Consider the following 22427-nt stretch of genomic DNA (forward strand, 5'->3'; position numbering starts at 1 on the left):
TTTTGACTTTACAAAGTCTGATGAGTCCAGGTTTTACTATTGCAAAGAATCCATTGGCTAATGATCTTTTATTGTTATAAAACTACTGGACATGTAATGGGAATAAACAAAATAAGGAATGCTCATGTCTTGCTTCTCAGTAGCTCCTGTAGATTTTATTTTTCTTAAATCAAAAATCTTGGATTGTGGATCTGGAGTAATGTTTGAACTGTTAAAATTCAGAATTGGTAGGAGAGTTCAGTAAACTGTCTGATTTTAGTGACCTCTGTCTCAGTTGCAGAAGATGAGAAAAGGAAAGAATAGCGTGTTTGGGGAGGAATGTCATTTGTCAGAGTTCAGTATTGGACAACACCAAATCAAAGGTTGTTTCTGATCTAGAGCCCACTGAAATAGTCTGCAAGCTGAGGAGAAAGTTCATCAGTGTGTCGCAGACTGTTTTGCCCCACGTACTCCTTGCAGGTGAAAGTTGCCATGTGTATGCCCATATCTCCTTTACATCAACCCTAGGTTTGCATATCAAACTCACTCCTCATATGCTCTCTCTCCTCCCACATGCACACAGTCTCCACCATCTTTCACACCTCTCCAGAGAAAGACACTTTACAACTCTATGTTGAGCTTGAATAATTGATTCAGGTTTGTTCCACCTTCAGTTTATGCCAAGTTTGTAGTCTGTGGACTGAGCAAGACCAAAAGTTAAGAGCAGATTAGAAGATGATAACTAAGCCTGCTGACAGTCCTAATATTGCATTTCAGTAAAAAAACCCACATTAATTCATGGGTTCTTCCCTATTCATCAACCTAAATGTATTTACCTGATTTTATAGAGACCCTTGGCTGCCTTCACTCCTTGCCTCTTCAGCTCTTAATTAGTAAAGAAGTTTGTGCTGAAGGGTTGGTGATCTGAATCAGCAAGACTTTATTAAATGCAGCATGTCACAGCTAGAACAAGACAGAGAGAAGTGCTAAAGGGCAAAAGTGCTTTTCACAAAACCTGAAAGCAGCTTTATGATTATATTTATGATCCTGTGAGCTAATTAAGTTCTTGTGTAAATTACCCTCAGTGAGAGCAGCAAGAAAAACCTGATAGCAACAAAATCTATTTGCTGCACTTTCAACTTACTTTGTTCCCCTTTGACAGCAAAGCAGAGGATTAGATTCATACATGTTTTTCTGCCACTCCCTACAAAACCCAAGAAAAAGAAGTTGCCTGTGAATTTAATAACACTGAACTAGATATTATAGTCTGCCAAAGCACATGTGTGAGCAGAGCATGGTGGAAAAAGGGTAAGACCCTTTAGATGGACAGACAGGCACAAGGCAGCAAAGAAAATTTGCCACATCCAACATCTGTCCAGCTCTATGAGAGTTACAGATAGTTTCTTTACCTGTCGGTGTGCATGTTTGCCTGAACACAGCTCTCAGTGGACTATTAGGTGTACTTTTCTGGCAAACTCAACCTAGTGCAGATGGCCAAGCCAGCTCCAGCTGAACCTTGCTGCTACCCTGCCAGCTCTTCACAGCAGATGACAGACAGTCAAGATTTCCATCTGGTGGGATTCCCAGCTTTTCCCTACCTGGAGGCTGATAAAAAAAAAAAAAAAAAAAAAAGAAGAAAAAAAAGTCAGATTCATTTAGCAGAATGTAACCCAAGCAAACCTTGTACCATGAGATGAGTCAAGTCAATGACACCACAGTGTTTTTTCCTCCTGTGATTTTGGTGGGAGGGGGGGATTGGAAAGAGGGGATGGCTCTCTTTTGCACTTGTGGACCATATCTCCCAGCCTGTGTTTTGGTCTCTTTCCATCTCTTTCATCATTCGTTTGACCCTTCCCCTTTCCATTCTTTTCTTAGGGTTACTTCTGTCTTTCTTGTCCTCTGAATCAGACCAGATTGTTCAGCATACTCCTTCTTTCTGGTCTTCTCCTCTCTGTGCTCCCACACAACAGTTTTGAGGCCCCAGACGTTCTCACAATCTCACCCCCCATAGGCTGGTCTTGTAGCCTTTCTGTTACCCTCTCCTTGCTAACCCCCTGCACTGTCTCATTCCCGTTTGCTCCACCATACTTTGTTCTGCATCATATCCCCTCTGCTGTCCTTGCCTGGAGGAGGACCTTGGCACATGGAGCAGCCCAGGAGAGGAGAACAGCACAAATTAATTCCGCTGTTTCATGGCATCTACTGCTGGGGAAGAAAATTACCCAGGAACCTGAGTAAGAAACTCAAAGAGCGAGCTGCTGAGCAGCAACTGATTTTGTTCATTGGTGTCTTTCTGTCATCCCAGTGTCCTCCTGCCCTGGTCAGAGAGTTTCTAGCTCAGTGGTAAGAAGACCAAGACCTGCTGTAGGCTGAACTCATTGTGTAGGAGAAATAGCCTTGTTCCTTCCCTCTGCGGGAAGGCACTCAGATGAAACACAATTTCATATGCATACAGTTTAAGTGAGCAGTGAAAAAGGGGTCGATTATTGTTTGGATTTCCTTTTCAGTAAGGTAAGCTGCATTCCCTTCCCTTTTGCATTTCCTTAGCAAGTCTAAGCTAGGGCTGGTTACGTCGGTAGAGTAAGTGTTCAGCCAAGCAAAGCCCTGCCAAGTCTGCTGCTTTTCAGTCTCCGTCAACAGCCACACACAGATTTGGTGTTATCCATCTTTTTTTCTCCCTGTGGGGCTGTATGCAGGTTTGGTCCTAAGAAAAGATCTCTGAGTCTGTTTTAATTATCACTCCATTAGTGTCTGTAAAAGAGCCTCTGGCACACAAAATGACATTTGGGAGATATCCATTTCTTCTGAATTTAGATTTGTGATTTTACTAGAAACTATTCAGACAGAAATGTAACTTAAGAAAAATAGTGATGCGAAAAATTAGCTTTTCCATTTTTGCCCTGCACTTCTTCTCATGGGATAAAGGGGTGAAAATGTCCTCCACCATGCTTAAAACTGTGTCCCATAAAGATACATATATCTCTATATCTTGGTTTACTTTAATACCTGAGAGGGTATCATGTTGAACCCCCTAAGTAACTGAGGGTGCTTATCAGCATCATGGCTGTGTATTAAGGTCTTTGCAAGCTTGCTTATGCTGTGCCTTGTCTCCGTGCAGGGTGCCGGTGGGAGCTGGGCAGCCCAGGAACAGTGGAGCCGCGGGAGTTCCAACAACAAAAGGAGCCCCAGGAATCATCCACCCCATCGGGGCTGGTCACACCAACACCTCCACAGCTGTCAGACCGGTTGTTCCCATCACTGCTCCCCAGACACATCCTCAGCTACAGGCAGCCTCTCCTCAGCTGAATAACTGCTTGAGGTATTCAGCTCAGCAGCCAGCCAGCCAGACCCGCAACGCCATGCAGATGGGTACGTGTGCACGCCCGCCAGTGCCTCTCGTCCTGCGTCAGTGGGATTGATGTTGTACCCCTCGAGCTCAAGCCTCTCAAATCTGCCCATTGCCACAGCTTGCTTTCTCGTTTTAGACACAGCTCAGTCAATGTGGAATAGAGTATGTTTTATTTGCTTGTAATATTTATGGGCTTCTATTGATCTCTGGGAACCACGTTGTGTTTATCAGATTGTTCTGTTGCTACAGCTGAAATAGATTATAGTGTTTACAAATATTTATACAATTTATCTGGGTGAAAGCAAGCACCCTGCATACTGAGGAGATTAACAGTTCTGAATCCGGTTGGCTTGCTGACGGGAAAATACTGCCCTTATCACAGGGCAAGTAATACATAACTCAAAATTAAGAAGCATTTCATTGGGCTTCAGGGATGAAAGGTATTTATTAGGCAGAACAGGACCCAGTGTTAGCGATAAAGAAAAAGATCTGAAAAATACTCCCACCTTTTTGAAATGAGAATAAGAGATTCTCACACCAGGGGGCCTCTGTTCTTTCTAGGTTCCCTTTCTGATGTACAGCACAGTTTTCTAGAGTACAATTTATTCTCTTTTCCCTGATGTTAAACAGCTCTGATGTTGAATAAAGTAAAAGTAAATCCTGTGGTGGAATTTTATAGCAAAATTTTTAAAATTTTGTTTCTGATATTTTATAGGGATGTGAGCCATTGTATTTACAAAGACAGATCAGTAAGGACTCTGACTGCTGAAAACTGAGGTCTTAGATACAAAACAGAGCAGGCACAAGTGAGAAATACACTGGTGTAAGTCATGGATTCATGCTTTTTGAAGCCAGAAGGCACCATTATGACCATCTAATCTCACCTCCTACACAGTCCAGACCAAAGGGAAGAAAATGTAATCAAATACACGTGAATCTGAATCTCGAACAATGCAGTCTCCTCAACAAACAGTGGCAGGACTTTACATGGCATCTGTGTCACACTGGGGAATAATGGATTTATCCTCTTCTTGTCTAGTTCAGAAAGTGCTGCTTTCCCCTCAAGTCACACCCTTCCAAAAGCTCCTCTGCTCCTACAGTGCAAAGGCAGAAATGTCCCCTCCTGGGCAAGGCTCTCAGGGAGAGTTTGGGTGTTCCTGCTGCCTCCTGTGCCCATACCTACAGACAGAGGAGTTTCCCTAAAACTGAGGTGACCTGTGCAACAGGCATGCCCCACACCTTCCTTCCACCGTGCGGCTGTGCTACACCTCCAGCAGCTTCCCTTATTTAAGATTGCTCCTCCAGGTCACTCTGACTTTTTAAAGTGCCAAGGAGTTGGCAGGCAGGGTGATCCAGGGACCACAGAGCTGCTCCAAAACCATCTAAGTGTGGCATTCTCCAGCCCTTCCAGAAGGTAATGAGATTGTTGTTTTAATTAGATAAAACTTTGCCAGGATAGATAAAGTAAATTTTTCATTATTATCAATATTTTTCTCCATAATGGATGTCCTCACCAGTATCCTATGGACCAGAGCCCCTCACAAGGTCTCTTTAGTCCTGCAGGACAGAGTAATGCACACTGACTTTTGGAAAAGCTTTCCAAGCGAGGCAAGCTGACACAGTATTCAAATCACATTTCTGTTGGCTTGCAATATACATGAGTAACAAATCAATTTTGCACAAGGCCACTAATGTAGGAATACACCCAAAATGAAATATGAGTGGTATAGAACAAAAATAGCCTTCAGTGAGCATTGCTAATTAATAGCATGTTTGATGCAGCACAGTCCAGATCCAGAGATCCCAGAGCAAAGGCATACATTGTAACAGTAAGCAGATGAAATTACAGAATAGAATCTGAGAGCTGTGCTCAGAGTTGATTTTTCTCAGGCCATTTATTTTACTGTTTCTCATATTTCCTGTTTCCTTTGTGTCTGGAAACACCAAGTCCTATATGAAAGAAGTAATGTACCTAATATGATTATCAAATCAGTCTTAGGCATACAGGTACATGCAGTGAAATTCTGTTCTTGTACTTTTCTTCTAAATTTAGGAAAGCCATTGCTCCCTACAACCAGTAGTTCAAAACCTTGACCCTGCAAGCTTAGCCACCCTGATAAATTAGTGATTGCTCTCATCACACAGGTTCCAAATGGGAAAATCAGGAGGGAATCACTTCAAGTGGTGCCCTGTCTGTCTCTCTGGAAAGGATTTACACTTTCCAATATATGTTCTTGGTAATCCAGGGAGGGACAAATGGTAACTAATAGTAACTAATAGTAAGAGTAGTCGAAGGCATCTGGGCCCGTCTTTATGCTACAAGGTAAAATCAAATTCAAGGCTGGTTAATGACAGTTTGGTTGATTTGCTATGAGCAACATCAATAAAAAGAGATGTTATAGAGTCAAGGAGTTACCATGAGGAAGAATCATGTAAACTCCAGAGATGCTAATCTGATGATCACTGGCCCATCATGTTTAGTATCCCTTCGGATAATAGGGCATAAGGCTGGGGGATGAAATTCCCTCCTGCCAGGAGTGCTCAGCTGGTCTAGTGAGTATGATTAATGGCATTCCTTATTGTTTCAATCACTGGTAATGGGTGCTGCTGCTAACCATAGAAACAGAAAAGCGTGGTTTGAGCTGTTTTAGCATAGTTGTTTAGTTATAGATTGAGTGAACTCCAGCTGGTCCTGTGTAAAAATGTATCCTTTGGATGAATCTGTAAGAAAACCACAGATCAGAGTGGGTCAGAAATTTTCCAGAAAAATGCTTTTTGATCAAAGAGCTGACTTGTTGGACTCAAAGCTTTTTGTCAGGAATGGATGTAGTTCAACCAGACTTCAGCCATGAAGCTGTCCTGGCTCAGCTTGCAAAGGGAATAGACAGCTGCCCAGAACTGTTCTCCGCAGAGGAGAATAACATAGCGATCAGATCCTATGTTTTCACATCCCAGGTGAATGTCCTAACCAAAGTAGAGGCTACTGTGGGGTGGGTGAGTAGATTACACCTAAGCAATCAACCAACCTGGAAGTCAAATGCAACATCGTTATGGAAATGGACCTGGAGCTTTGTCATAATTTTTACAACACAAGGCATGCAACAGGCTTCCAAATCCCTGGAGAGCTGACCTCGGCAGTGGTCACCCTTAAACAGATGAGCACTAATTCCTGGTTTCTAGTGCTTGTAGGCAGTGTTTGCTCAGCAGGGGCAGCAAGACTAAAAGGCACTGCATATTCCCTTAGGGACTTGGCTGGCAGAGATGAGGCTGAGCTCAGAAATCCTCTGGTGGATTTCTGCTTAATTTATCTTGTGCAGCACAGTGATGTGCTGTTGATCGTTTTGTTAGGGCTGAAACTAGAGACCTTCCACTGTAATTGCCAGCTGGAGGTCAGTGTGGATCAGCTGGGCTAACCCTTTAGGTCCCATGTTGTGTTGCCTCAAAACCTATCAGGTTAGGAGGGGGTCCTGGAGGTTCGGAAAACAGCTCAGCTGGAAAGAGATAAGGTATTTTAAAAACACAGTAGGCTTCTTTATTTATTTCCAGGCATGGGCAGAGATGGCGACCTGATCCCAATCACATCACTAGGGAGGACCAGCCATTTTGGTGACTGCAGACAGGCCTTTCACAGACAGGAGGGGGATTTCTAGGATTCAGGTGAAAACACTTGCAGGCTGAGACATCCTGGGTTAAGGCTAAGAGCTTAGCTCTCTGTCGGGCCTGGTGCCTTGTGGCAGCAATGGTCACTGACGGACCAGGTCTGGCAGTGCATGGGAGGCTTAACCGTGCTCTGTCCTCCCTCCACAGCTCACCCCCAGGTGCCGGCCCCGGAGCGGCCCACCGCCACGGTCTCGCCCCTGCGGACGCCCAGCTCGCCCTCCCGCCTGCCAGCAGCAGCCATCCGGCCTCACCCTGCCGTCTCCCCACAGCACGGCCACCAGCCGCCCACCCCAGGGGCCCGGCCCCTCATCCCCCTCACCTCTGCCGCTGCCGCCATCACCCCGCCCAACGTCAGCGCAGCCCACCTCAATGGTGAGGCAGGCAGCGGGCCCCTGGGTGGCCCTGTCACCCCTGGCCCTGCCGGCAAGGCTGAGGAGAGAAAGAATGAGAAGGTAAGGGCCACCGCACCCCCACCACGGCCCATGCTCCTGCTACCTCTCCCTCCCATGGGGCTGTTGAGGAGGGACCCTGCAGGTGCCCAGGAGGCTGAAAGCTGGTCTTCATCGCCTGTCAGCTTGGACATCCTCATCTCACATTATTTTCATGCTTCATCCTTTCCCCTCCACCATCCCCAATGCTGCTCTTGTGTTACCCACTTGCAGGTGGGAAATGAGGTTGAGCCACTAGTGGGATAAATTTGGGTATTTCTTGCAGTGATCAGCCCCAGATTTTCAAATTTGCAGTGGTGCAGAAAGGTGTTATGGAGAGCTCTTGGTCACTGAAACCAGATGGCCAAGCCAGAAACCCTCTGCCTCTGTACATGGAAGAAGCTGATGGTGGTACCAGCCCCAGGGCAGGTGCTACAGGCACAGTAAAACACTGTGTCACAAGAGGCAAAAGGTGCTTTACTGCTCCAGAAACATCTCAGTTTCTTGCAGAAACTTTCACTGCAGTGGCACAGCCAAACGGCAAGAAGGGAATTAAAATTGGAGCGTAGGTACCATGCACTGTGGTTCAACATCTTAGGAGCCAGCAGTGGGACCAATAGCTGAGTGCCCGTCGCTTGTGCACCTAGTAAGGAAAGCCAGTGTGGGTCTTTAAGCACCCTGCCTTTTAGGCTCTTTGCAAATATTTTGCTTTCACCAAATGTTTACATTGTGTTAGCAGTCCCCATTTATCAGTGCTGAGGGTTATCTCCTTACTGCCTATCAGAGCCCACTGATACAAACTTCTTGCTGGAAGCAAGATCCTTGTTTGTATCTGAGTAGGAGAAAGAGATGTGGGGAGCTGCTTTTCCTTTGGACCTGCAAAAAATCCTTTCCATACAGATATATATGGGGTAAACATTTACTTTGTACACGGTAATGCTGAGTTTGCAGGTCTCATGTGTGGTCACAGATAACCCCTAGTTTCACAAGATGAGGAATACAAGTTTTAAAATCCTTTCCTTAATCCTATCTCCAATTTTCTCTGAGTACCTTTTGTTGAAAGAAGCATGTAGAACTTCTGCCCTGGATGTGAAATTTAGGTACTTGTTTACAAAGAATGATTTCCAAGTGTGCATCAAGGACTGCATGCTCTGTAAGCAGAACAATACCTGCTACTTCTGAAAGCCCAAGGAAGTGTATGGCATTTGGCAGAAGGTGGTAGATACCTCAGGGCTTTGTGTACTTACTTATTTAATACTTCCTAAAACATACCATGCTATTCTAGAGGTCCATATGTTTTCATTCATGAGGGGACTGCACTCTGAAATTTCCTAGGCAAAATGATATTGAGTCCCTTCCTAAGATACTGGTCAACAATTCTCAAGCTGTCACAGCTTTAAGTTACTTAATTTGTATGCAGGGAAGTAAAGTTATGGGGTTTTTGAGCTCCATTCATGAAGGGGAGAAGCATATACTATACTACACCATTGCGCTGAGAATTGCCAAAGACCATTTCAGTACCTGGAAAGTATCAGAGAGAAGTGACAAAAATTTTCATCTCTGACTGCATTGGGTGGTGCATAACTGCCCTGTGTTCAACAGTATATTCCTGAATCTTTTCCATGTCATATTTCACTCTCATTTTAGAAAGATCTGAGTTAACGATGCTTCCTTTCCTTTTAGAAGGAGTGACTGATGTTCAGCCAGTTAAGTTGTGTTCCTATCCTTTGCATAAACTCAAATATTTCTTTGAAGCAGTTGGGAACTCGGATAATGCCAGATTAAAAGCTGTATATCTATTCAAAAAGGAATCCGTGAGTCAGAAATGGAGCTATATATGGAATCACACTTGATTATTTCCAAAGTGGAGGCTGGTTATGTGGGTTTTTTGGTAAAGAGGGAATAGTCATAACACTTAGAAGGAAAATCTGTGGAGAGAGGCAATCTCAGTTATCAGTACACCTGATCGGAAAAACAGACCAGTCCAAGGAGTAAAACAAAAGCAGGGACATAACTAGCAAACTGTCAGATAAGCAAAGATCAGAAGCAATTTATCCAAGTTCAGTTTCGTTATATTAATCAGTCAGGTACTTTGAGATGAAAGGAACAGAGGGGATGTTAGTAAGATGAGTGGTAATAAGGTCTTCAGCTTTACTGAACACAGGACAAAAGAAAAGCGCAGGTAATTATCTCCTGAGAAACTGAGATTAGCAAATCATGTCTGAGGTAAACTGTAATCTGCCATAAAATTAGCATTGTTGTTGGAATCAATAATTTTTGGTGTCCCATCAAATTATCAGTTTTAATCCCAAATTAGTCTTTGCAGTTTCTTTTGTAGGATTCCCTTGAGGATAAGGGCTGAACGATCACAGGAGAATGGCTGTTTCGGGAAACATTCTCTTGTTATTAACCATGCTTTTCTTTCGTGCACTGATTGTCCGTGTGAATTCACTACTGTACAGAGGGCACATGGTACATAGGAAGAAGTAGTCTGCATTTGGGGATGGATGTGCTGAGGATCCATTGTTTTCACGGTTCTGTTGTAGAAGATGTTTCTTTTGAGGGCTATGGAGATAAACTGCATTTTTTATATTTATCACTCTAATATAGTCAGATATATTGGTCCCTGAGAAATTTTCTTCAAATAATAACTTCAGCAAGGTTGATTTGCTGCTTGAATTCTGGGCTGGGAGATAGTGGGAAAAAGTATTTTAAGATATGATCTCCTACCAATTTATGTTTTATGATTTCCCACTTAGATTCCACTCATACCAAATGTGACATCAAGGGTCAGCTGATGTAGTGAGTCTATATATGCTATTTGGGTTGCTTGTTCCAAGACAGAATTGTCTTTACCTTGGGAACAGTCTTGTTGAGTGTACTGGTGAGGTCATCACTGTTAATGCTTTCCTCTGTGCAAATGTTTATATGCCAATATCACAGGTTCCTGTTGGTGTGTAGCAGTCAGGTATAGGCACATCCCAAGATTTCGCTAAAATCAAGGGACTCTGATTCCAATTTTTACTCTTTTCCTTGTGGTTTAAAGGCAAGCAGCAGAAATAATCCTAAGGATTATGGTTTTCAGCTCAGCAGGAATGGTTTTCTTGCTCATCTTCTATTAATATAGCAAATAAATCCTTAGGTCTATTTTCTGTCACCTCTAGTTCTCAACTTCAGCTTGTTTCTTGAAGGTCTTGATCCAGACTTCCAAACCTGCAGGTGAACCTTGGCACCTACTTTCATGTAGGCACCCTAATAATACTGTTTTATTGTCATAGGAGATAAAATATGGTCTCCACACCAGTCTTAGCTTGTCGGTGTGCACAAACCCCCAGAGGATCCTATCAGCAACTGGGCTTGTGCTCTGCTTCTCAGCTCCTTGACCAGCCTCCTGTCCGCTTAGGGAACAGTTTCAAAGCTGCTCTCCTTTGCCAGCTACTGGTGGTAGCTGATGAAAGACTAAGAAATAGATAGTGCTTAACTCCACTGTGCAAGAGTGCTCAAAAAAGTGCTCAGGCAGCCAAGCAGGCTTAGAAGTAGAGCACTTGAAAATCAAAGCTGTTTCAGTGCTATATGGACACGGCACAAAGCAGCAGGAAAGGCGGCTCACGCAGAGGTAGCACAGACACTACAGGAATAACAAGCTGGGGACTGAATAAAGGCAAGGGAGCACAGCAGAAATCAAAGAGGTAATGGTGGGCAGGGCAGCATATGAAGGAGAGGAGCATTAGAAGCTTCTGGGTGATATAGCAGGGGGCACCAGCAAAGGGGTGCCAATGGGAAGGGTAGAGGTGAAGGGTGCTGTGTAAAGCCCATGGAGAGGGTCCCTGAAACAGTAAAGTTGGAATATAGGGTCTGAAATTTATCTAAAGAAGGCAGTTGAAGAGACCAAGGTGTAAAGGAGACTCTTCCTTCTTTTTCTCAAATATTGCCTGCTTGAGGCCAATTTTTCTTATTTTCCAAGAAAGACGTTTCCTTCCTCAGAAGGAAAATAATCATTCTTCCCCAAAGTCAGTCTATTCCAGGTTAAGAACAGGAGTGTCCCAAAGACATCTCAGGGACAGGAGGGAGGTAAAACAGAGAGCAAATGGGAAACACTCCATTTCCTTTAAGAGTGGGTGGTGGTATCAGAGGTCATTCAAGCTCTTGCTTCATCATTTGCTAAAAATATCTGCATGTGTAACCATATAAAACTCAGAGAATTCAATCCAAGTTCCTGAATCTTCTGAACATCTGAAAGAAAAGGATGGAATCCCAGCTGTGAAATGGAAGCAAAGCCCTGTGTTTTGGGGGCTTTTTTAAATGGGGAGCCTGCTTTTTCAGTCATGATGAGCACTGTCCAAGTTCAACTGGTAGATTACAGCTGAGAGCTTGTAATTATGGCATGACTACTGCTTTGACCTCGGCCAGTTTTTGCTATAATAGTTTCTGCTGTACATAATCTGGGCTGATGCTTAATACCTCTGATAAAACCACTTGTTTGAATGAATTAATGCATTTCTCATTAAATGTGCTCCTCGTTACGTTAATCAAATCAAGCAAATCATGCTGGGTGGTTTGACCACTGTAATTAAACTTTCTTTAAAATCCACTCATTTGGCTTTTGATGAGGATTTTGATTAAACTCTTCCAAAATGTCTGGCCCAGTATCTGCTAGAGAGGAAAATAAGAGCTTGCACTAGTGACCAAGCCATTAATTCATCACTGAGTTACACCAATTCCTCAGTGTTTCACCTAGCAAGAGTATATAGAAATATTTGAAAACTGGCAATGTAAAATTAAATGTTTCTTACAAGTGTGCTGAGAGAACAAATCTGTTTGCAGCTTTAAATTTAGTAACTGTGTCCCTGGAATATATAGAGGATCTGGATAAGCAAGTCACAACAAATGGGAAAATATACTGGGCTGCTGTTTACTGATCTTAAGATAACAAGAGGCACATCTTCAGAAAATTACTTTGAACATGCACCAACAGTTTTGCATGTGAAGATTGAATCAGTAAACATCTGTCTGTTCTCACCAGTGTCACTCACTTTCTCAAATATCATCCTTCTGCTCAGGATAGCTGCATTCCTCAAATGATGCAGTATGTTTGGCATGATCCTGGCATAAGGACTACATTACAAAATAAAACAAGCCAAGGCCTGTTTTCTGGCCCTGCAAGTGTCCCTGTAAGACTTGCATCTACACTTCTAAGCTTTCTTCTCAGTCCAAAATAGGGTGACTGCATCCAGACTGCTCATTGAGAACAGTCCTGGTATGTGGTGTGGCCCAAGCCATGCCCATACGTTGTCCTGGGAGAGTGCTAATTGATATTAGCCAAACCCACAATGGCTAATGGATGCGGACCTGGGTTTGATGCTAAACCCTGGCCTTGTTTTATATGCCCGTATAGACATGATCAGAGACTTCCCTCTCCATCACTCCCCCTTCCTGCCAGTGCCTTCCTCTACCTTCCCCTAATTTGCAGCCCAGTGCCTGGTCCCACCAGACAGTGTCCCTCAGTGCAGAGCTGCCACCTGCTCACTTAGCCGCCCACCCTGGCTTTGCATATGGTTGGAGACTAGATCAAAGGCCCTTTGAAAATTTGGCTTTGTAAATTCTCAGAGGCTCTTTGACCTCAGTTCACATTACAGCTCTCTGGTTAAGCTATCAGTTGATGGAACTGAACCTGCCCAAAGGTTCAGAACCTACCTGCGCACGGTAGTGCACCTTCAGTTTTCACTTACTAATTGTTAGTCTCTGCATTGCAACTTCTTGTATTAATTTGCCTCTGAGTAAAAAAGGTTTGTTATCACTTCATATCCACTAAAGAAATTTAATTCCTTATCCATAAAATGGAAGATCAATCTCAGAAGTGAAGTGTTGAGCACTTGCAAAGACTTTGTAGATGCAAAATGACATGACAAAAATAGTGCTCACCCTGGGACAAGTAAAGGAAGCTAAGGTCAGAGATGATGAAAGCAGATTTTTCACATACAAAGTCAATATGACTGACCCTGAATTTTTGGAAGAGGAATTCAGTCTTCATAGCAGATATGAAAGAATTTAATATTTTCACTTTGTAATTGGTTCACCTAAGAAAGCCCCCTAAATTGTACGGGTATGAAATGGAGAGATAACAACTAAGTGACTAAATGAAAGCAGCACAAGCCATAAGAATGAACAAATCGCACAGGAGCAGAAAAGCCTGTTTTGAATTCTTAGAATAAGTGTATCAAAATATAGAAAGCATTAAGAAGAAGCAACATTGGAATAGTAATGTAAAGGTTTGCATCAGAAAGATAAATAATAAGTTCTGTGACACTAATTTGCTTGGGTAGTCTGTAAGACATCAGAGTTGATCATGGAGCCACTAACACCAAAATTTCACCGATCATTTTCAGAGTCAGATTTGACTTCTCAGTTTAACACAGGTTCCAATTTTTTCCTCATTAAGGATGCTTTAATCTGGAATATTTTAGTTCAGTTCTCTCAAGACTTACGCACAGAATACATACTGTTAATCCATTTCCTCCCAACAAAGGCGAGGGGGCTGTCTTCATCACAAATGAGCCACTGCTTCCCATGCTCCAGAAAGTGAATCTTGGCTCTGTGACCAGCAAGTGATTCACCAGAAACTTGGCCAAGGATTGGAAACCTCTTTTTCTGGTCATGTGAATCCAGGCCACAAAGTTCTGTTTTAGGGCAGAGAACTCGTGCTTAAAATCTCTCCAGCACCTTCTCCTTCATCGTTAGAATTCAATTTGAAAGGACAAAAACCTGGCAACTCACTGATGAATATTTTAAGGCTGGCAAATAACCCAGCCAAAAGCATGAGCCCCAGCTGTCAAAACATAGAAAACTTCAGCTTTACAATAAAACAGATTTCTGTTATTTCTGACTGGCTAGGATTCTTTTGCTTAGATCAAGGGCAATAAGCCATTGATCAAAATTTCTTTTTCTTCTTCACATTTTTGATGTTAGGAAATGCTTTCAAACTCCCCACAGATATTTCAAGTGTTGACTTCGCTGCCAAGCAGTCTCTGAAAGCTATTCCTCTTCTCTTTCCTCTCCCCCCGCCTCTGCTTATCTGCCTCATAATGCTGTCACAGGATTTCTCAAGTGTCCGCAGTGGATTTCTCTAACGCGGTTTCAAGTGGTTCTGTGCTGCATTCTGTGGCCATAAGGGGAAGCAGATCCAGGGGAAGAGAAGATGGAGAGTGCTTTAGCTTCAAGAGGAAATTCAGTTTATCTAACTGGAGACAAAACTGTTTGGATGCCAAGGCACAGCGTTCTTCTGGCACCTGTAGAGACCTAATTTTATAACACAGGGAACCCATGGGATTTTACTAAATCCTAAGTGCCGCTTGGGGGAGAAAGTAGAACTGACAAAGGAAAGAGCATGCAAGGGAACACTGGAAGCAGAAGGCTGGAGGCGTGTGTGTGTGCGAGTGCATGTGCGTGTCTGCGTGTGAGCATCCCGGCACTGGCGTTCCCATGGCATTCCCCTGCCTGCAGAAGGAATCACACAGGACCAGATGGCTGGATGGGGCCAGGCTGTGGGAGGGGATGGCAAGCATCTCCTTGGATTAGTCGGGTGAAATGTAAGCACTCTTGTGGTATTGATGGGAGACACTGACACATTCCGGCTGTTGAGGGATCATAGGGGCCAATCCCCACCCCAAAACGCACAGCTCTGCAGCTGAGCGTCCCGTCACAGCTTCTGCCTTCTCCCTGCCCTGTGTCTGGAGAATACAGATTGATCCCTCATTCTCTCATAACATCAAATTCCCAATTTCCATGCACAGGTGGGAAAAAACCCAACAAAAACCAGAGTGCAAATGCTGTGCCTGTCCCTATCCTCCACTTTCTGGCTTGGAACAGTAACACACAAACCTGTCATGGGCCTGCCACTACCCACCACTCCCAAGAAGGAAGACATGCAGAATGAAACCATTCTGGCAGAAAAATACAGTAAGAAGCTGGATGCCTTGAAAACAACAAAATAACTTGCAGTGTGTCAACAGTTGGTGGCATTTTGGCCAGTGTGTCCAGGACTCATTTGCTTTCCTCGGTGGTTTTCCAACTCTGGATTCACAAACCAGTAAGTCTTAAATCACCAAGAGGCAACAGAGATTATTCACTGACATACAAGTATCTCAAGTGCCAGCGCAGTTGTTTTATGAAACTAAGTTTGAACTTCCCTGTGCAAATTGGCTATAATCAGCTTTTCAGTGCCCATGTTTATTTTTTCGGTCACTTAGGTACTGGTCTTTTTCTTTGCTTTTCTCTATAGTCACACATAATAAGGTGGGTTAAAATATCTAGCATCACTGCTGAAATACTTCAGTAGGCTCTGTTAGAAGAATTACATAAACTAAATGAAATTGCGGTTTCTGATGAAAACTGCGGTACTGTAAGAACAGCATGTTATAACAGACAACAGGTATCTGTGGCATGTTTCTGGTTTTGTCATGTAACTCAGGGGCATGACCAAGTTATAGCAAAGGGATATTTATCTTATTTTGTACATTTTTGTTTATTTTTCATTTTGCAGTAGCAGCAGGAAGATTCGCAAGTCCTCAGCTTCTCTTTTGTCAAATGGTAAAGCCACTTTAAAGTCAGTCTGGGTTGTTATTTTTTTGAATTAATGTCTCAAGCATCTAGTAATTCCCTTAGACCAAGTCAAGACATGGAGTCAGTGCTGGTCTCTGAAGGACTGAAAAAAAAAAAAAGTTCCTTTATTATGCCCTCTGGAGAAAAGATCAGTCTCAGGAATTCAAAAAGTACACCATGCAAAAGTTACTTTTCAGACACTATGTCTGCAGGCTGCCTGTAATCAATTAATATAGGGTGTCAAGCAGTCAACCTTTTAAAAACCGATTCATTATAAAGGCAGAACTCAACCTGTTGCTTTACTTTTAGACATATATTTTGTTTGGTTCATATTCACTGATATGTTTCCATAAGTTAAGACTACAGAAGACAATTAACCTTCACTCACAGCTCACTGTATTCAGCATGCTAGCAGTAGATTGGCATTGGGCTTCATCACCAGATGCCCCAGGGAGAGAAGAAGTAATTTAATGTGAGTCCATAACCAACTTATTTTGTAGTAAAGTAGATTTCCTGTACTGTAGTTTTTATTCTCAATTCATGATCAGTTCAGAACTGGTATATTTTTAAATGGAACTAGCTGGCTTTTTTGATGACTTCAGAGATCTCTATTCCCTCCTGTATAACATTATGTTACTCATCATATCTTAATTTTTGACAGAAAAGGGGGGAGGTCAGGCAGGCAGGTCCTATCAACACAATGGTGCCTGCTGTGGTAAAGGAAACACATAAGCTAGGCTTTGATCAAGACATAAGAGAACTGATTTTCCAACTTCTAAAATTTTTCTGGACAGGGTTTGTCTAAGCCAGATACTCCTGGTTGACAGGCTTAGATGCAACCTGGCTGAGAGATACAGCTGGCCAGCAGGGAAGGTGGCACGGGGAAGGTAGGAAGGGTGATGTTCCCACAGGGTTGGGATGGATTTCCATTCACCAACTGTGAGAATGTCAGATGTATGCCAACTACCCACCACAGATGTCTGTCTAACTTTTCTTAAAATTATTCGATTATGATCATTCCACAACTTCCCTGGACAATCTATTCCTGTCCTTTCATATTCTTAGGGCCAGAAAAATTCCTATTATCCCTCCTGAATCTTTTATGTTTACAAATGAATCTGCCTTCTTCATGTCCTGCCCCAGGTGAACAGCTGATCAGCTTTCTCCTGACAGCCTTCCATATATTAGAGAACTAATAATGTGTTCAGTCCTCAAGAATTCTGTTCTTTCAATCTCACTGGGCCCAGTACCTAGCCTTTCTTCACAGGTAATGCTTTCTAGGCCTCTGATTACACTTTCACCTTTCCTCTGGTCAGTATTCAGCTTGCTAGGATCTTAAAGAGAAATTCCCCAGAGTGGAATTTTGCTGAAACCTTGTAAGTGACAATTAGCATGGAATAAGTACTTTCCATGGCTTACATATAAGATGTTTGATAATATATTTCCAGATTAAGTTTTCCTTTTTTGCGGCAGCATCTTGACTCATGCCCCATTTGTGATCCAGCGTAACTCCCATGTCTCTTTTTGCAGAGCTGCTAGCATCTGTACATTTGATTTCTCCTTCCTAACAGTAGCATGTCATGATAATCTTTGCAGATCTCACCATGGTGATTTGGGATCATTTCTCCATTTTAGGAAAATTGTTCTGAATACCCTGTTTATCCTTCTGTTTTGGGTTAACTCTGGCAGGCAGTTTAGCCTCACACAGCCACACACTCACTCCCTGCCACAGTGAGAAGGGGGAGATAATCAGAAGGGTAAAAGTGAGAAAACTCATGGACTGAGATAAAGACACTTCAATAGGTAAAGCAAAATCTGTATCTGTGCCTGAAAGCAAGGCAAAACAAGGAATTCATTCTCTACTTCCCATTGGCAGGCAGGTGTTCAACCATCTCCAGGAAAGCAGTGCTCTGTCGCACATGACAGTGACTTGGGAAGACAAATGCCATCATTGTGAATGCCCCCCCTTCCTGCTTCTTCCCCCACCTTTTATTGCTGAGCACAACATCATACGGTCTAGGATATCCTTCTGGTCAGCTGGGGTCAGCTGTCCCAGCTGTGTCCCTTGCCAACCTCTTGGGCACCCACAAGCTACTCACTGGAGGGGCAGCATGAGAAACAAAAAAGGCCTTGACAGTGTTCAAGCACTGCTCAAGAGTAACTAAAACAGAGTGTGTTATTACCCTTGTGTGGTCACAAATCCAAAACATAGCATCATACGAGCTACTATGAAGAAAATTAACTGTATCCCAGCTAAAACCGGTACACCTTCCAACTGCTTGCAGCCTTCATCAGCTTAGTGCCCACTGCTGGTTTTAGAAGTGCACTCTCTAGCTCACCTACCAAGTAATTAATTAAAAGATTGACTAGCATTGGAACTGAGACAAGCCCTGTTGGTACCTACTTCAAATATCCTCTTGGTTTTATAAGAAATCATTAACTGGAAAGCATTGCAAAGCAACTGGTAGATTCTGATTATCTGCAGTTTGAGTTCTTGCATGTATGCTGCTGAGTTAAAAAGAAGGAGTGCAAGACTGGAAGGGACCCCTCAAACACAAACATTGCTGTCCTATCAAGAAGTTGAAAGAACAAACTCATGTGAGATATTCATCATACTGCCTGCTCTGCTGTGGGAAGATTGTCAGATACAGCAAAGTAATCATAGTACAGGAGCTTGAATAAAAGTCATGATTGCTGAACTAATGGACTACTAATTCTGTTATCTTTATAAGCAGAGACATTCCAATCAACCATGATCAAATTGAAGATGAGACAATTCTAAGTCAATGTTTACCCACACTGTTTTGCTAAAATGAAAATAAGAAAGGCTGTCAATCTGTACAGACCACCAGTCGATCAACCACCTCAGTCAAGGGGAAATCTTCTTGCACTGTTATCTGACTTGTGTAAAGGGGTTTTCATCTTCATCTATAGTAGGCGGGCTCAGAGATGGACTATTATGACAAAGCTGTCATTTCTGCTCCAGTGCAGTAGTGATTTTATCTTTATATTGTTTCCATCATTTTCAGATGTGAGGTGTGTGTGACCAACATCTTCACAGAGACATTTTGAGCTTGTGTGTTAAAATTGACCATTTCTTGCTGCTAGTTGACAGGATCCACCTTTTATTTCAGGTCGCACTGACCTCTTCTGCATCAGTCAACTAGCTGGCAGAGTAAAGAGGAATACGCTGTATATGTGTCGTCATTGCTAATTATTTCTGCAGTAATCACATGTGAAAACACCAACCAGATGTCACTTCCTCATGGCATGGCACACTCCAGACAAGCAACAAATTTGTGTCCAGAGAGCTCTTGAGATTACAGATGTGACTGTGTGTGTAACCCATGTGAGATGCCACTCACTGGCTGCACCGCTGAAATTATCCTACTACCAGCTTTGGCACAAAGCATGTTTTCAGACATTTTGTGTTACCTAAATCAACTGAAGCCTGACATTTGAGCTCACATGTTTTGTCTCACAGTTGGGGTAGGATGAGGAAATGGAGAACTTTGGTTTACGTGGCACACATGATAGGTGGCAATTAGTTAAATCACTGCAACTCAGTTGCATTTAATTATATGGTCATACCTGCAGGTCATGTGTCAGGGAAAAAGTAGTGGATAAAACAAAGGAAGGGAGGATAGAACAGAGGGATAAGACTGCAATATAAAAACAGAAACTGCAAAAGGAAAAAAAACCACAGTGCTATTGACTCCCCTTCTCTACTTATACCCTAGTTGTTCCCTTTGGTTAGCTCTGTTTTTCCTTGATGATCCTTCTTGCTCAGCATTTTAATTTAAGAAAGTGGAATTTTATACTCCTAAAGACTTGACATCAGTATAAGGGTATTGGGAGGGGTTTTTTTAGCAAATAGTCTTTGATGGCTCTATTTTTATTTTTTAAGTAACAAAAAGATGAAACTAGGAAAAAGATTAAATCCAATTTTTGCTGAAGAGATGATGCTTTTATTACAAATGCTACCAGGGCTTGAGCAGCTTCTAGCAAGCTTTTTGCTATTGCAAAGCTTACTAGTAATTACAACCCAAGTGCTGTGACATTTGGAAAGCCACACCTTGGACACTTTATCAAAGAAGTTGTCATTTACATGCCTGAGCATTCCTTTGATACTGTCAGCCACTTACTTTGCAATCCTTTAAAATGATTCTGGGATTCTTTCTTAATTTTTTTAAGAGCATATGTGATCAATTGGTCCTTATAAGAGAAAAGGACTTCGGCCACCTCAGTGTGTCCCAGGAGTAATTCACAGGGCATTTCTCGGAAACACAGTAGGACTGAAAATGCTGTAGCACAGCTGACAGGGGAGATTACAGAGACCTCAGCTGCTTTGCCTGCAAAGTTTATGCACCATAATAATTGATCACACCTCAGCACGCTGGACAACAGGTCTGTCCCTGTGCGGCGCTGCCAAGTACAGTGAGGCCTGCAATGCCCACGGATACAGAGAACCTGGGATGCCCTGTGCTCCCATGGGGGCACAGAGGATCAGCTTCTCCTTACTCCCAAGTAAGGGAAAAGAAAAGAAGTCGTTGGATTAAGCCTGTTGGTATTTTTCTTCTTGATGCTAATAAAGTATCACTCGCCTTGTTTGAGAGACAGTCTCATGAGGGCAGGAGGGAGCAGGAGCAGTACCTGACTTTTTTAATGCACAAAAGACATTAGAAATAATTTTTAGATGCTCAGATTTGATGCTGTAGGAGATGCCAAAACTGGAGGGCAGTCTTCAGAGAGAGCGAATTTTTCATGCTCGTGGCTTTGATGGTGTCAAGGACCTGCTTCTACAATGTTAGACCATCTAAGAACCATCAGGGCACGTCTCAGCCTGTCCAGGCTGCCCCAGTGGCGTTGTGAAGCCCAGCTAAATTTCAGAAATATGTTGCCTGTGCAAGAGGAGCTTCTGTTTTCATCACCTCTAGGCCACAGTCTATGTGGGTGTGATATGTTCTGTCAGTCTCAGCTGACTCCTCAGTCTCTAGCTAAATGCATCTTTTGTGAATTGATTAATTGTTTGTAGGAATTATTTCACTGTGATGTGTTCCAGTGTCTAGTACATGCAAATCCTGGCAATTTTTCATTGTCTACAGAGAGCCTTTTTTATCTTCCATGGGGAATTGATTTTGAGAGAAGAATATTCCTCCTGCAATGCCTAAATTTTTCACAAGCAATTTTGCCTCTGAGTGCAGGCCAGCCCAATACTGTTTAGTTTGTTGGAAGTGCTGAAATTACAGCCTGAGGTGGCACAGATGCTGGAACAACATCAACCGAGCAGGAATAGATACATCAGCGACAAGGGACAAGATGACCTCCGCTAATCCAAACCTTTCACCCACATGTTTCTGCTTTCTGTAAAAATACAAGTCTCACATGCCTGTCGTTTAATAAGATTACAAAGCAAGGCCAAGCAATTTTAACTGTTTGCTTCTGAAATGAAATCCATCCCTTGTGGATGGGGAGAGCCAGAGCTAACTACGTGTAAGATTAGAGTATGTCAAAGCACATCCTGACTTCTGTCATTGATTCTCTTTCATTCAGGTGTTCAATGAGTGAGCTTGCTCTGGTTTTCTGCAAAATGTGAGTGTTGTTCCCAGTGGTCCCCAGGACCAATAAATCTTTTTCACTTCCTTATGAAAGACAAGAAGTATCAAGCTAACTAGTCAGTCTAAATCATCTTCTTTAAAAACACTATTTCTAAGCAGTTTGTCTAACAGTTAATGTGTTTGTACATCTTTTTCTCATTTCAGAATCCTGTGCTGTCAGTAAAGCTGTGATAGATTCTTCTCTAGTTTGAATAAATGAACCTAAAGTTTCAGAAGGATGCTCATATTCTGTCCAGCTGTTTTGCTTAAACTCTCTGGAAAGTACAGTTAGTCCACACAGTTGCCTAAATCATCTAGTCATACTTGATTTATATTAAAACACAGGTTTAACATTTGCTGGACTTGAGTTTTTGGTAGGTTTTCCAGACACGGTGTAGCATTATGTAGGAGACCCCCATGGTAGCTCCAAGGAAACCCTTGGTATGTACAAAGGCAGTGTAATGCCAGGTTAGGAAGTGAACTGACTCCAGGAAGCAATAGGGCCTTCTCAGCCCCATCACCAGTGCTTTTCTGGCTCCTTGGTGCAGGGTGAATGCTGTAGCCCCTGACCTACAACGTTTTGCAGAGCAGAGATGGAGCTAAGGAATCCAAATAGCAGTTGCAGGGCTGTGAAAGTGCTCTGGGGTTACAGTTCCCAACCTTTTGTGTCTCTTCCTTGGCTGACACTGCATCCTGCCGGCTGCCTTTTGCCCTCTCTCAGACCCCTGCAGCTGAGGAAGTCTCTGAACAGCTGATTTCCCAAAGCTGGGAGGGCACGGGGGAGAGCTTATTCCTGTCTTTGTCCTGTTCCCTATG

The 22427-nt window shown here is 43.0% G+C and overlaps 1 protein-coding gene across 2 annotated transcripts in view; it reads left to right on the plus strand.

Annotated features, from left to right (window-relative positions):
- SH3RF3 (SH3 domain containing ring finger 3) overlaps positions 1-22427 on the plus strand; it is a 254495-nt gene that overhangs the window by 211088 nt on the left and 20980 nt on the right. Inside the window, exons 10-12 of one of the 2 annotated variants that reach the window (XM_074909556.1) lie at positions 3098-3348; positions 5874-5876; positions 7136-7440. In XM_074909556.1, the coding sequence (XP_074765657.1) occupies positions 3098-3348; positions 5874-5876; positions 7136-7440 (559 nt within the window). The remainder of the gene's footprint in view (positions 1-3097; positions 3349-5873; positions 5877-7135; positions 7441-22427) is intronic. The other variant, XM_074909548.1, reaches the window with a different exon arrangement.

The sequence above is a fragment of the Athene noctua genome, chromosome 1, assembly GCF_965140245.1.
Source record: "Athene noctua chromosome 1, bAthNoc1.hap1.1, whole genome shotgun sequence".
NCBI lineage: Eukaryota > Metazoa > Chordata > Aves > Strigiformes > Strigidae > Athene > Athene noctua.